Source organism: Macrobrachium nipponense, chromosome 19, assembly GCF_015104395.2.
Source record: "Macrobrachium nipponense isolate FS-2020 chromosome 19, ASM1510439v2, whole genome shotgun sequence".
NCBI classification, from domain to species: domain Eukaryota; kingdom Metazoa; phylum Arthropoda; class Malacostraca; order Decapoda; family Palaemonidae; genus Macrobrachium; species Macrobrachium nipponense.
The window spans coordinates 66829427-66845607 of NC_061088.1; the positions used below are offsets into that span (position 1 = coordinate 66829427).

Sequence of the window (16181 nt, forward strand, 5' to 3'; positions counted from 1 at the left end):
TACACGGTTTATTTCGGTGCGGGCATGGTTCCAAGAGGTATGATTCGTCTACTACTTTCAGCTATTACTTTGGAATGAGTTGCTATTGCTAACCCATGCCTCTTCCATCTTTCATGAAAACTCCCACAGCCTACGAACTTTTAGTTGTACAAATCGCTGCCTTTCTCTACAGAGACGCAATCGCTTTTAAAGGAAGCGTTACTCAATTGTTTTTCCTCGGTAGAGAATCGAACTTTCTCCAACATCAACAACCTTACACCGTTTTTGTAAGTTAATCACAATAAAGAGCCTTTGGTGTCACATATTCTTTTCCTCTTGAATAAAGATGATGTATTTATTTATGAACGGAACGAACCGTTTTCAAATATTCGTAACTAAAAAGTCATTTTCTTGGAATGCAAGGGAATTCCCTGAAAATGAAAACTGCACTATAGTAGATTCACATGATCCGTGCATCTGATGTCTAGGCCAATCCCTTACGACGCTCCTCATTGGCTGTTGATAAGCCAATTACAGGGCTGGAAACTCTCAGTCTCTCTCGAGAGTTTACATAGGCAGGATGCATGTTCCAACTCTCCTGATGAATACATTTGAAAGACGTATCCCTCAGGAGAGGTGGAACGTACATCCTGCCAATATGAACTCTCGAGAGAGACTTAGCTTTTCCAGGCCTGTGATTGGCTTATCAACAGCCAATCAGGAGCGTCGTATGGGACTGGCCTAGATATCAGATGCACGGTTGATGTGAATCTACTATAGTAACGTTAGTAATTTCAGTGACCGATTTAAGTTTATTCAATTTTGTCAAAAGTTGTGAGCTTCCTGTTACATAATAACTGTGGACCAATCCTTGTCTGTAAGATAAGTTGCTTATAGCCTCAGTGAGAAAATAAGATTAAGAAAAACTGAAGATTCAGTTAAAAATATATTATTCTAATGTCAAGTTCTCTTAATGATTTCCTATTGAAAGTGGCAAAATTTACGTTTTACCTCCTCGATATTCAATGAATAGTAACAATACAGCTGAACAGATCAGTGAACTGTCAATGCAATGACCAAAAATAATGCAAACATCCTTATATATATGTGAGTGTGGTGTGGTGTGTTGTGCGTATGTATGATTATGTGTTTCATTATATATATAATATATATATATATATATATATAAATATATATATATAATATATATAATATTAAAGGGGAGCTCAACTCACCAAAATATCCTAGGCAATGTGTTCCACCTGCCAACGAATATTAACCAGTAACCTTTACTATGTCGCCAGTAGAACTAAGCCTGCCGCGTAAAATAGTGAACACAATTATGCATACATCAAACGGCAGATTTCCTGGCCTTTATAAAGCCTCTCGGATCTTTCACTTTAATGACACTGGTCTGCGGTGACATAAACACCAACAGCCGGTTTTGCGCGAAGATGAATAGCCCGTAGATAAAATAACAAGTGGTGGCTTCGTCAACAGGAAATGGAAAGGGAGACCGTTTTCTTGCTTTTCCTTTTACTCTTATTTATTTTTATTTTTTTATTTATTTATTTTTTTTTTTTTTTGTGGGCCGAAGCTACGTGTAATCCTGTGAAATTTTCCAGAAATAATCGCTGTATGTTTTTTATTATTTATGTTCAGTGTTTTCGATAACGCTCTTGTGTTTTTATCATGGAATTTTCTTTCTGTTGCGTAACTGTATTTTTAATGTTTGGTATACAGCACATGAATCTCAGTTATTCATAATTAAGATTGACAGTTGGACTTAACGTAAACAGATGTGTAAGAGATAATTCTCACTTTGACGTTTCATTGAGAGCTAAATCTTAGCATAAAAACAAAATTTCAAGTTTCACTTCTTATCGAAAAGATGTGGATCAGTTTTATTGCCTTGACTATAAGATGGACTGCCAGTATTAACGTAAAATATTACTTTAGTGTTTTACATTATTATATAGGTAAAGGGGTTATTGACTTACCATAATAAATGCGCCTCAGTGTAAAATGGCATGTGAAATATAAGCAATGAATTCCTCAGTTATGGCAGGCACTAGATATACATCTTTATTACGAAAGATTTTTTTTTTCAAGCTAACACCTACTTTTTGTATATAAAACTTATGAGGTAATTCAGTTTGCTCGATGTAAGGTTCCAAATAGCCAAAAACATGGAAGGCACAGAAAAATGAATATTTTTAATTACTTTATGACAACAACTCTGTTGTGTGCATAAGCATGGGACATTCACTGGAAATAATCTCACGAAAATTTCTTTTTTATTTGAAGCAATTTGGTCAAGACGAAAAAGTTTCAAGCTTCGATTCAAACTTTTCATTAACTTCAATTGAAGTTTCGATTATGATTTTGTTCCTTGGTTTGGGATAATTTGCTTTAAAAGCCTTGATACTGAAAATTCCACTTTATTTTCATATTCGACGTGTCTTGAAATTCATTCCATTCATTTTTGTTAAGTAAAAAATTAGTTTATAACTTAATAAATTCTCAAACGTGTTCTCACAATGGGTAGGAATGGTTTTCTCATGGAATAGCTTTACTTCATTATAAAATATTCAGCCTTTGTGGGCATCACAGCTTTAAGAGTTTTCTCGATACCTTTGTTTCTATATTTTTCCGTTTCATTTCTAAGCCTGTTTGAAAAAGACTTTTAATGAAGGTTTGTTGTTTCAATGATTTGATTAGAGAAACAAATCCACAGTTATGTGGATTTGTTTCTCCATTTGAAGACTCGTGCTACTATGAGGATTTTTGATTAATGATTTGATTGTCTATAATTTCAGCCTGTCTGAAAAAGACTTTTAATGAAGGTTTCTTGTTTCAATGATGTGATTGTCTATAATTTCGTAGATCACTGTAGGCCAGTATGCATCTCGTGAGTTTTGTTATGTTAAATTTTACTAGTGATCCCACAAACAATTCATTACTGGCTCCACCCGAACAAGCGAGGAGCATAATGATTAAAAACTCTTGTAAACAGCTTTCCTTTCGTGTCACAAAAGCCGTTGCTAAAGTTAGAACAGCTGATGTTCGCAGTTAACGACGAGAAGGCGTGATTTCTTCTACGTTTGTTACACACCGCTGAGTTCTTAAGAACTTTCAATCGGCTTAACGTCTGCAAATCTGGCCTAACACTCCACCCCCACCCCCATCAACCAGGTGCTTTCTCTTGCATAATCGCTCTCATGGGAATAATGCGATTGTGAGATGCAATTCCTTAATGAGTTTTCTTTTGAATCAAAAACGAATGTCGCTTTTGTTATGATAGTTTTGGGAGCGATAGGATACCCTTTCACCTTTCGCTTCGTTTCGCCTCCGAAAAGTCGAGAATATTTCCGTTTCACTTCGACACTGTATTATAAGGTGAGATCCCCGTAGTGGGGTAGTGCCGTCAGTGAACCTCATGCGGTGCACTGTAGGCATTGCTTAAGGTTCTTTGCAGCGTGCCTTCGGCCCCAGCCGCAACCACTTTCGTTCCTTTTATTGTATGCCTCCTTTCATATTCTCTTTCTTCATCTTATTTTCCACCCTCACCTAACACTTGATTCATAGTGCAACTGCGAGCTTTCCTCCTGTTACACCTTTCAAGCGTTTCCATTTCAGCGCCGAATGACCTCATAGGTCCCAGTGCTTGGCCTTTGGCCAAAATTCTATATTCAACTCATAAGGTGAGATGAAAGCCAGCCTTATTGAACGATAGATTATCCATTTCATCAAAGCATGTCGTCAATAACTATGTGTTCACCAGTCTCGCACAACATTTATGAATACATTTTAATTATTACACTGAATATATCGACTCCGGTGACCTCTGTTGTTATGATGGCTATGCAGGATAGAAATCCATTAATCAGTTGACACTGCATATGTTACAGCAGCAGCCACCGTTGCTGTGAGCTGGTACGTATCGAGAAAACGAAGGATGTGAATCACTGCAGGGTATCTTGCGATTTAGGTGATATCGAAGTGTAGTTGTCACGAAATGAACACTTTAATTTTTTAATCAATCTCAGAGGGCGAAATTATCAGCTTGGTTTTTAAATTTGCATTTTGCCTATTCATTTACTCCATTTTTTTCTGATTTGATTGAATTACTCATCATAAATAACGATACCTTCTTGTCTGACTTTTTTGATGCTTGAATAATTAACAAGAGAATGGTTGGTATGTAATGTCTCATCTATATGTGTAAAAAAAAATTGGTTCAGTCATAATAGCAGTCGGGAAAATATGTTTCTTGTCACTCGGCTCAACTGTTAAGATATGGTCATGCTTGGCAAAGTTTTATCTGACTTGATTTTATAACTTCTGTTTAATATGTCATACGATGAACAGTGCCTTTCAACACAGTGTCAGTCTCATTTGCCGTACAATTTTGCCAAGTGACGTATATATGTCAAGAATGAGAATGAATTCACGTTCCTAAAATTTATATGCTAAAAACCGTTCACTGTCATCTCGTATAGAACTTACTGTCGGATGATATTACAGTTAATGTTTACCAATACTTTTTGATCACTCGGATTATTGGTAAGTAAATCAATTAACAACTATCACAAGTAGCCTACAACTTCACCTCACACTCAAGCCATTTTGCTCTACCTTGATATTCTCCCAACAGTGCTCCATATCCCAGGGGCAAGGAGGCACAAATGCGCGTGCGCACACACAGAAGACTTGGGACCGACTGGTGATGATCTCCTTGCGCGACGCCGAGGTGAAAAAGCTCGTTCAGACTCAACCTCGGATGAAAGCTTCCTTCCAGACCTATCCTCCCTCCACTCCTGAACCCTCTCCCACCCCCCAACACCCTCTGGCTCAGCAGCGAAAGTTTGACTTGCGAGATATTGCGGTTGTATTTGAGTGAAGCAACTCTTTATTATGATAATTATAAAGCTGCGGTTGAAGAAGGGAATAAAGGGATTATGGCGTCATCTGGTTATGCTGTCGGTATCCCGACACGTTCATTTTTACTTCCCTATGGTTACGATATTTGTTTCGGTTAGCCAGAATTCTAATGAAGTTGCGTTTCTGTGGTCGACTGAATTAAGTACCTGATTTTTTTACTTTTCACAAAGGAAGCGTCGTAGCATGTCGCAGCTTTGAAAAAAGGACATATTACATTATGACCCGTTTCGCTAAATTATACAGCTGATGCCTTGTTTTTCAGTCATTCGCGGTTTTTAATTACACTGGTCTTAAAAAGTTACAATACAGAAAAAAAAATCAAAGCGAGCAAGTCTTCCCCGTCGGAAAAAGCGAAAGTCTGAATATTATAAGTTGATGGTTTTAAGGCTTCTTCCATAAGAATGCAATTATTTGGGAAGTGTTCAATACGTTAAGATTAGATTTTAAAAGATTAGATTTTAGGTAGCTTCTGATATCCTTGAATTTCCAAACGTTGTGGGTCTTTTCAACACGAATAGAAAGTGGAGACTGGTCTGATTATTCATCTGATGCAAGTTAGGGATGAAAGGGCTAAAAACCAGAGGAATGAGTTGATTTGAATTAAGTGAAAGTTTATAGTAATGGAAAAATTTTCCAGCTAAAGTTGACCTGGTTTGAGCAAGGAGAGAGAAAACTGCGTGAGAGGTCGAGTGATTTTGATTGTGACAGGTGTAAGCATTGCTGAAATAGCATGTTATCAAGCGCAATCAGTATATAGCGATTTACTCTACAGAAGAAGTGTGATGCTGGTAATACAAGATGCAACTGAATAGTTCGTAAGAGATATTCGTACCGGATTAGGCCGTTCCTTGGTTCGTCAGTGGTCTCTTGTTTTCCACTGAACCGGTTCTTTTTTTTTTAGGGCTATAAGTTTTTCCGTACGTGGATGCAACTGTATGTAAATTAACGTAATATTCAAGCGTATATTTTATATATATATATATATATATATTATATATGTATATACGTATATATAAACACACGTATACATACGCACGCACACACACACACACACACACACACACACATATATATATATATATATATATATATATATATATATGTATGTATGTATATGTATATTACGGCTATATAAAATGAAAATCAGCAATCCAAGCTTTCCAAAGATAAGGAACTATCATTTGATTTAGGAATAGGCAAGAAAAAGAATGAACAGAAGTTTCTGAAGAAGATAAATTGCCAATTAGCTTTCAGTACATAATGATATTAGCTTTCTAAAGAAATCAGAATAGTGGGATACCATAAACTTATAAAGTAAAATAAATCAGAATAGTGGTATACCATAAAATTTTCATCTGGCCACAAATCCGAACCAGATGCTAAGGATATTTTATACTCTCCTTTCATCTCAGTCGACATCTGTTTTTACGGCCAGTTACCACGAGGTGTGTCACGGCCTCACTTTCGAGCAATTCGGCGATGCACCTGTCCTTCTGAAAGGGGAAAAAGCGCTCGTGTTTTCCCCATAGGAATCAACAGCAGACACCATACAATACCGCAAGACTTTTTAGTGGTTTGGTTTTGCGTGATTTCCCTTCTCACACAACAGGCGGGAGGTTCTTTGTATCCATTCCCCGTAGAGGGGTAGTGCCCTCAATGCACCTCACGCGGTGCACTGTAGGCATTACTTTCCATCCTCTCCCAGCAATTGTTTCGTAGTGCAAGTGCGAGGTGCTCGTCATGTTACACCTTCCAAAACTTTGTCAAAATCTGTTTCAGCGCTGAATGGCCTCATAGATCCCGGTGCTTGGCCTTTGGCCTAAATCCAATATTCAATCTATCACACGACAGGGGAGGTTCTTGGCCTCCATCTTTATTCCAAGATGCCAGGCTGATTGATATTTGTTACTTTGTCCAGTGGGATTATTTGTTCAGACAGATTATTTATTTGTTGACTGTCAGTCATGAAATATCTCAAAGAGCTGTGTTTGTATTAATATGAGTGGTAGCTTGGCTGAGTGGGTCCGGCTGCTTATTGGCAAAGTTGCTTCGATTCTGGGTTGATTCCGTTTGCAGATCCAGTATTCTTTTATTATGGGTAGGCTTTGGCTGAGGTACGTATTGTAAATGTTTTACAAGCGTTGATTTGGGATTTAAATGAATTATGTACGTTGTAGATACACTGTCTGTTGAAGTGGTTCAGTGTGTGTGAGCGATTGGGTTGATTGTGTATATGTTCGTTGGTGATTGGATAGGATTGTGTACTGGCGGGTCGATTAGTAAATGGGCGAGGAGGCAAGGAAGGGCTTCTGATGACAAACATACATTTGGAAGTATTAATGATTATTGGAATATTATTTACGGATATCAGCTGAATCCGACGCGATTGTTGACTGCAGCGCAGTTGCCGCATGGATTCCTTTCAACGAACTGTGCGTTAATGCTTGGACGAATCAACCATATTTATTGCTTTAATTCGGTATATTCGTACGTGAAAAAGGCGGGGGCGTTGGAGCGTAAAACAGCGCATTGGTAGTTAACACAAATGCTAAGTATACTGTGTGCTGAAGTATGACCAGACGAACGTTATGAGCATATTGCCTTCGTTTCCCTGACATGTTGCTGTTTATGCCTGCCTATATACCTATCTGTTTGGAGCTTTATTTAGTTATTTGTACACATGTATTTAATTTTGCATATGCTTTTGTACAAATTGCATTGCAAGTTGATGATGTTTAAGGCTTGTCCATACGATAATAATAATAATAATGATAATGATAAAGCAAGGTTCAGATAATAATGATGTAGAGGAATTAATGGGCAACATCTCGTACTGCTTCAAAAGTGTTGAGCAGATACTACTAATTCGGTTAAGGAAACCGTAGGTACCTACAGCCTCAATGAATAGAGGCCAGGCGTCACACAGCATGTGTTTGCGGCTTCTTCTTCCCGCGAAGCCTCATTGCCTGGAAAGCAAAGAGTCGAGCCAAAGCAAGCGAAAACCAAGTGTTTGCTGCGGTCACTCCCTGCGTGGAGAGTTACATCACTCTCTAAAAACCGTTACAAGTATAGCCTACACTGTGCAGCTTATGTGTAAGGAGGAATTGATTAAATCAAACTCGTTGCGGTCAAATGCTAACGTATGTTGACGTGTCAACATCAAAACCGCACTAGTTTCCAGTTAAAAAATAAAATAAAAAACTTTCACCGGACCAGACTATGAAGCAGACAGAATTTTTTCCTGCATTTTGCAACGCTTGTAGGAAACGAGGTCAGTCTATTGACGATGGAAGGAGTTTTTTTTTTTTCTTTTTATTTACGGTTTGTCTTTTTCTCGTGTTAGTCGGTGAGCTAAGGATAAATTTATGAAAAGTGCATTCACTCGTTAACACTAACAGAAAAGTACATAAACGGGTAAAGAGCAGCAAAATACGAAGAATAATCATGAACCTTTCCGGAAATTTTAATTCTCTCTCTCTCTCTCTCTCTCTCTCTCTCTCTCTCTCTCTCTCTCTGTGATTTTTTTCAACTAAAAAGCAACCTCATTATGTTGATGGTCAGCAGAACTCTGACAAGCTTTTTAGAAACCTCATTAACCGAGTTCTTGGTCTAAGATGTCAGTTTGTGAGATTTTGAATGAACAATTCTGAGTTTCTGCTTGAAGAGTATTAAGAGTATTTCTTTGGATTTTTCAAAACCTATGACTTCTTAAAGTTTATTTGATTATGAATTAGTTCACCAACATCATATCAAGGGGACTAGAAATACGTAAATAAAGACGCAATATTTGTATTTATTATGCATTTTTTCTCATATCTATATAAATGCTGTATAATTGTCTAGGAATGAATGTGCAGTACCTATTTGTTGGCATGTTTTGTATAGATGATATATATATATATATATATATATATATATATATATATAATATATATATATATATATATATATATATATATATATATATATATATATATATATCTATCTATACAAAACATGCCAACAAATAGGTACTGCACATTCATTCCTAGACAATTATACAGCATTTATATAGATATGAGAAAAAATGCATAATAAATACAAATATTGCGTCTTTATTTACGTCATTTCTAGTCCCCTTGATATAATATAATATATATATATATATATATATATATATATATATATATATATATATATATATATATATATGTATGTATATATATATATTATATATATATGAGATATATATTTGTATATGTGTGTATGCGTGTGTAACATCATTGATGATAGCCAGCAGACTCACTGATAAATGCGACTCCGGATAATAAATAACTCAAACAAAATTTGTATCATGAATATTGTAGTGAATGTAATCTTTGCAGAGTACAGCCCTCTCTCGAAAAAAAAATCGTGATTAAATTGTGTAATTGAAATTCTAATTCCATACTTAATTACAAATCTGGCAATAAAAACTAATCTATGCTTTGTTAGTCACAAATGCATGACATTTCAATCATGCTTTAAAGCAGATGTAGTATTTACTGGAAAATCAGATGTTTACCCCGATATTTCATTATTGTTGCAAATTATTATTTAACCTTTAAGTTCATTAAGTTGAAAGGCACTCTCCCTCTGACTAGAACGCCGTGTATGTGAAGAGAAAATAGTATATTGAACTGATGTATTGCTTTTGTACAACTTAATTATATCGCTGTTTTTTATATAGACATTCTATTCCTCGGCGAAGTATTACTTTGCAAGTTAATGGTCCTTTCATCTTCTTTTATGGTAATGTTTGCAAATTTAAATTATCTTATAAAATTATTGGTTTGCTCACTAAAGGGTTCAAATACGTCTCTGTCGTTTCGTCTCTGCAAAAATGAAATTGAGAGCTAATTATTATACAGCTGCGCTAATTATTAGATCGTTTCCATGTTACTGAAATTAACAAGCACATTAGTAAAGCAAAATGTGTATACGGCACTGAATCTTGACAGCATAAATCCTTTTCAGTTGTGTGTGTATAATATATTATATAATATATATATAGTATATATATATATATATATTATATATGGCTATATATATCTATATATATATATATATATATAATATAATCTATATATATATATATTATAAGAGGGAAAGCGGAGAGAGTGTGAGGGAGAGGGTGTTGGGACCACACGCAAACACCAACATTGGCGAGTTTTCCGAGTATATTTATGGCCTCTAATTTTGGCGCAATTGGGTGCTTAAGAAGAGGCTCCACCCCGTATCTTGAAGCTCCCGTGTGTTACGCTAAGTTCATTTGCATAATTTTCTTCGACGTTAGTCGTCGTGATCCCACTTTCTAACGCTGGAACCTTTGTTATGGCTACTTGTCACTTTCCGCTTCAAAGGAGTCGTAGAAACGAAAAGAAAGCCTTTTCGCTTAGGGAAACGAGACTAAGGAAAGACAGCCCAGATCTGTCTTGGTTATGAGGGAAATTGCAAAATGTGCGCAAGTAAGAAAAGAGCGCCTCAGTGGCTTGGTCGGTATGGTGTTGGCGGCCACCTCGGTTGGCGGGAGTTCGATTCTCGGGCATGCCATAGAGGGGTGAGAGATGTGGATTTCTGGTGAAAGAAGTTCACTCTCGACGTGGTTCGGAAGTCACGTAAAACCGTTGGTCCCGTTGCTGAATAACCACTGCTTCCATGCAACGTAAAAACACCATACAAACAAGCAAGTAAGAAAAGTTCAATAATGCTACTTTTTACGGAGAGTCTATAGGTTTTTCTTGTTGGGTAATAGCTTCTGTTCACATAAACAGTTTCGTTTAGATAAAAGAGACGTTATTGGTGTTAAAACAGCAAGAATGGTTGACATTCATTATGTTTGTTGTTTGCCTTTATGAACCTTGCGTAGCTGTTACTGATAAGTTCGATGCCTATCGAGCAACTCTACTTACTTTGTTAGCTATTTGCTGACTGTAAATGTAAATTTAAAATTTTTCGTGACGAACAGTTTCGAAGACGTAAAAACTTTTAGCTTTATGTTTCACATTGCGTCATCTACCTGAAACTTTTATCGGTCAATAATTGTTGACATGGTGGAGGAGGACGACTTTCTGTTATTACCAGTAACATAATTTAAGAAGAAGTCATTAATTACGTGGTATATCAAGATATTCTTGTTACATTAAACTGCAATTCATATTCCATAGAAGTAAGACCTTAATACCCTATAACTCTACCCTGAACAGGAAGAAGTGCCACTCCAGAGTTTCATTGAAGGTCAGATGACCTCACGTGAAAGGAAAAGAGAACTTCGTGTTTGCGTGACGGACGAGCGAGATGGCGTGTTATCTCGCAGCAACCTGAAGGCTGAAAGTAAGTGGTAACCAACGGATGGCGATTATTTTATAGTTCATAACCGTTTGAGTGACGGCGTGTAAATCCAAAGAAACGAACGTTTGTGTGTGTGTGTGTACGTATCATATCAGACACCACTGTCATAAATTTTGTGAGCGCGCTCCCTATACCTCGTCTATGTTCGAATTTCGACACAAGCAGGTTTGAAGGAACACACTCTCTCTCTCTCTCTCTCTCTCTCTCTCTCTGCATACTTCGGATAAACAACTCATTCCTTGTCGTTCCGATTTTGTCGTAAAATTATCGATTGTAGATCACTTATATTTTCAAAGTTCAGATATAAGTAGATACGATAAATACGTACACAATATATATATATATATATATATATATATATATATATATAATATATATATATATATATATATATGTATGTATGTATATAGTGTGTGTATGCTGACAATTATATTTGACGAACTTGATGGTTAGCTACGCTGCTCTGGAACCCGGCGCTGCCCGTTATGTCTCCCCCTACCCTCTCGATCCCCTACCAACCCCCACCCCCTTGGGCGGACAAACAAGAAAGATCCCCTCGAATTTTATTATTTTAGAGAGATAGAGGAGGTGCCTACACTATACCAATTCCATAGTCATTTTGATGAAATTAAAAATAATTGCTCAAGTTTCTGGTGACTGAAAGAAGTTTAGTCTCTTGAAAGGCGCGAAAGGTGCGGAACTGAAGACAGCTCAGCCATGTCACTTCCAGAATCTACCCGGAAGGGTTGGTGTTGAAGTCATCCATTTGTTGGGAAATTGCTGGAGAGTAATTGTTTCACTCGCGTATCTGGAATTCTGTAGAAACCACTTCTCGCTTGTGCTAGCGTCTTATGTCATCGAAATAACTTGTGGTAAAACCCTTAGAGACTTTTTCAAGCGGATGACGCTGGCTTCCAACATGATAAACTTCAATGCGCAAAATAGAAACTATTCATGCTATTAATGTCATAGATTGCTGTCATAAAAATGGCTGAAGAGTTCTTGCTGTATCTCATTGCAAATTCCTGAAAATTCGGTTAAAAATGATCAGAATGAAAATCAGATTTCCTTGATCAGTGTGATAGTTTTTCCGACCGGACATCCGAATTTGTCGAAGTTTTCTTCGTTTACCAAACGATGTCTGATGTATGTCCTCGAGGGCTTCCTTAGTAAAAGTGTAACGATTGTGTAAGGCAAATTGCTTGGGTCCCGTCTGCTAACTCGGGACACTGTCTGACGTATTGGCAATCCACAGACAGCTATTGCGAAAACATGAAAGTCTCGTGGTTGTTAATTGTTGCAATTGGCTTAAACCGCAGAGAATGAATGTAAATTTACATATCTGTGTTCCCGTAACATCATAACAACACACGCAAGAATGAGACTGCGTATAAACGTTGTATGGATGTAGTACTGAAGTGATTCGTGGAGTCGGACGGAACTTTGTAAATCTAGGGGGTTGGGAGTCCTTCCTTCTCTGTGGGTTTTGGAGTGGGGTGTGTGTGTGTGTGTGTGTGTGTATGTTTTATGGTAAACAATTATGGGTATTATTGTCGGGAATCGTCAATCATGGGAAACAATAATGGCTATTATTGTCGGAAATTATTGATAATGGGTATTATTATAGGGAATTGTTAGTAATAGGAAACAGTAATGGCTATTATTGTCGGGAATTATTGATAATGGGTATTATCATAGGGAATTGTTAGTAATAGGAAACAGTAATGGCTATTATTGTCGAGAATTGATAATAATGGTAAACAATAATGGATATTCTTGTCGGGAATTGTCAATAATGGGTATTATCATCTGAAATTGTTAATAATGGGAAAAAAAATGGGTATTATTTTCGGGCATTGTTGATAATGGGAAACGATAATGTGTATTATTGTCGGGATTGTTAATAATGGGAAACAATAATCGGTATTATTGTCTGGAGTTGTTAATAATGGGAAACAATAATGGCTGTTACTATCAGGAATTTTCTTTCTGTCATATACACATTTTACAGGAAATCCGTTTACTTATTTTATAATGTTCGTAGCGTAAGATAGACTCAGCTGTCATCTTCAGAGAGCTTTCTTTATGATGACAGCAGGAGCTGTAGTGCGCTAAGGGCAGTATTTTCTACATTGATGATCTATTAAAATGTGAATCTACCATTAAAAAAAAAAAGAAACATATACGTATATATTTCATTTAGCCTAATGGACCTTTTTCTGTAACCGAAAAGACCATAAATCTATTACGCATTATTACCTCACTTCCGACCACTGCAAAATTACCATGAATTAAGTAGATCAGTTCATTCTCTTTTCAGGATCATATTTCAAAGCAAATAAGAGTTTTGAAGAGTATCGTCCATGCTTTGGTAGCTACATAATATTTGAGGAATGAAAATGCGATAAAACAGATCCGGTTAGATACATTTATTTGCGTAATTGTAGAATCCTGCTTTTTTGGTTGATGGGTTTTATGCTTTCTTCCAAATGAGTGACAAAGCGTACGTAATAATGATAATATATGATAATAATAACAGTAATATATCGGATAAAGAGTTGCGCAAGAGCGGAGTAACCAAAAATATAGCATAAATCCTTCTGCAAATGTTTTAGAAATCAGTATCCCTCTTGCTAAGAGAGAGTGAATTTATTCACTTAATTGTCTTCTGTTGTCTCATTATTCCAAAAGACTTAAGCTCGGAAATAGCCCGAAAGTTTTGGCTAATCAAAATGACGGAATAATCTACTGCCGGTTTTCTTTTGCGTCCTTTCTGAATTCTTACGTTGTTGACTTTCATTTTCTTCCCTCATCTGTTTACTACTCTCTTCTCTTCTCATCTTAGAGACTTTGTGTTTCCTCTTCCGAGCTGGGATCTCGTGTCGCCAGGACTCTCTCTCTCTCTCTCTCTCTCTCTCTCTCTCTCTCTCTCTCTCTCTCTCTCTCTCTCTCTCTCAAAAATCCGTTCAGGGTCGGTATTTTGCATTTACATGGGATGAATGAAGAATTACTACTAATTCGCTTTCTTTCGGGCAGTGTTAAAGTTTAATAAGCTATTAAAGAGTGCCAAGTGTGGAACGCGCATTCTAATGTATCTGCATTGTGTAAAGTCGTAAACTCTCTCTCTCTCTCTCTCTCTCTCTCTCTCTCTCTCTCTCTCTCTCTCTCTCTCTCTCTCTCTCTTGATAAAATCAATATGACTTTCCAGAGCAGAGCCCAAATACCAGCCTATAGATAATTTCCTTTGATCTGGAGGACAATAACCGATTTAAAACAGTTTATTCCCAGACTTAATACATCGGTCTTTGATACGCCAAAGGCCGCGGATTAATCAGCCCCAGTATGTCAACAAAACTGTGTTGCAACGCTACAGGATAATTGCTGTCGGTATTTGAAGCAATTGATTTTTCATTGATCACTAACAGCGTTCTGGTGAATAGGTGAAGCCATATTTGAAATGTCAATAGTTCTTTTTTGATGTTATTCGGTTATTTTCTATGGCAGTGGCCATTGTTCTTCTTTGAAATGTATGTTTGTCGTAGAGCTTTGAATGAAGATCAGGTTATTGATTTCAGGTAAAATGTGGCGACTTGAGTAACATTTTATTGGTTCTGATGTCAGGAAAATATTTAGGCGTTAGCAGCCTCTTCTATGCCTAGTCTGAACTTTTTAAAAAGAAAAGGTCCAGTAAATTATTAGCTAATGCATGAAATAAAATCTGTTTTATCTCCTCTCTCTCTCTCTCTCTCTCTCTCTCTCTCTCTCTCTCTCTCTCTGTGTGTGTGTGTGTGTGTGTGCAAAGTCATTGCCCTCTCATAAAAATGGAAATTATTTGAATTCGTACGTACTCTGGCCGTTCTTTGAAAAAGCTAATATTGTTCCTCGTTAAAACTTATGTGGAAGATTCTTTTTTTTATTTATAAATTGCCATTGTTTATGAAGTCTCTTCTTCTGCAATGGAAAACTTATCTTTTCTCAGTGTCAGGTCTTGTATGTAGTATTTGAGACAAGACTTCATTATTTCAGGAATGAAAAACATCGATACATTTATGACGAGGATAACTCATTAATAATGTCATTCATAGTGAAAATAATGTTCTGTTGCTCCAAGTGTTATGTAGTAATTGCACTTTCACTGGAATCATTACTGTTATCATCGTCAATATACCATGCGCGTGAGTCATATAATGACCGTCTAAATTGATGCACTTAAATCTGTCAATATTTTCTTCATTCATTCAGAGAACATTACTGACGCTGGTATAGTGCGTGTCGCTGTAATTATGATCATCATCATTTCCATGCCAGGCGCGTCATCAACATTAAAGCTGTTGTAATTCTGCCTATTTTCTCTTATTCATTCTGAAGCCTTTGTAAATGTTCGTACACTAAGTGTCAGGGTAATCATCTTTACCATCATTACAAGCGGACTAATCCCCTCAGATGATGTATAGCACTTCTGCTTGCCTTCACTAATGATGAACATGAAGCGCTGACATAGCAACTTTTCCTAAGGCCACGGCCATGGATATCCATGCCTTCTGCTCCGCCATCTGGTGCGTGAACTGTGCCACCTTCCATCCGCCCGACACCGCCAGACTTTTACCCACCCGACTTTCTCCTCCGTTATTGTTGACACTCCTCCCTTTTCTCTTTGTATTTCTATTTTATTTATTTGATTTTATTTTATTTTACCATTTGATTTTGTTCGATTTGAAATTGACTTTATTTCAGGTGGTTAATGATTTTGTAACTTTAGTTGTTTTTAGAACGTTGGTATTGTCAAATTATTGATCATTATTATTTTTTTATTATTATTAATATTATTATTGTACTTGTTATTGTTGCGGCCGTCTTTCCTGTTACCCTTTTTATACAGTTTATTGTTA

At 36.7% G+C, this 16181-nt stretch overlaps 2 protein-coding genes across 3 annotated transcripts in view; one reads left to right on the forward strand and one right to left on the reverse strand.

Moving 5' to 3' along the window:
* Positions 1-16181, reverse strand: part of LOC135217934 (uncharacterized) — a 78924-nt gene that overhangs the window by 12751 nt on the left and 49992 nt on the right. The window contains exon 1 of one of the 2 annotated variants that reach the window (XM_064254034.1): positions 4618-4708. The exons of the other annotated variant lie outside the window; for it this stretch is intronic. Within the exon in view, the coding sequence (XP_064110104.1) occupies positions 4618-4644 (27 nt within the window). The 5' untranslated portion in view covers positions 4645-4708. Of the gene's footprint in view, positions 1-4617; positions 4709-16181 lie in introns of those variants that run through there. 2 annotated transcript variants of the gene reach the window in all.
* LOC135217947 (retinol dehydrogenase 11-like) overlaps positions 1-16181 on the forward strand; it is a 297263-nt gene that overhangs the window by 2294 nt on the left and 278788 nt on the right. The gene's annotated exons all lie outside the window — the stretch shown is intronic.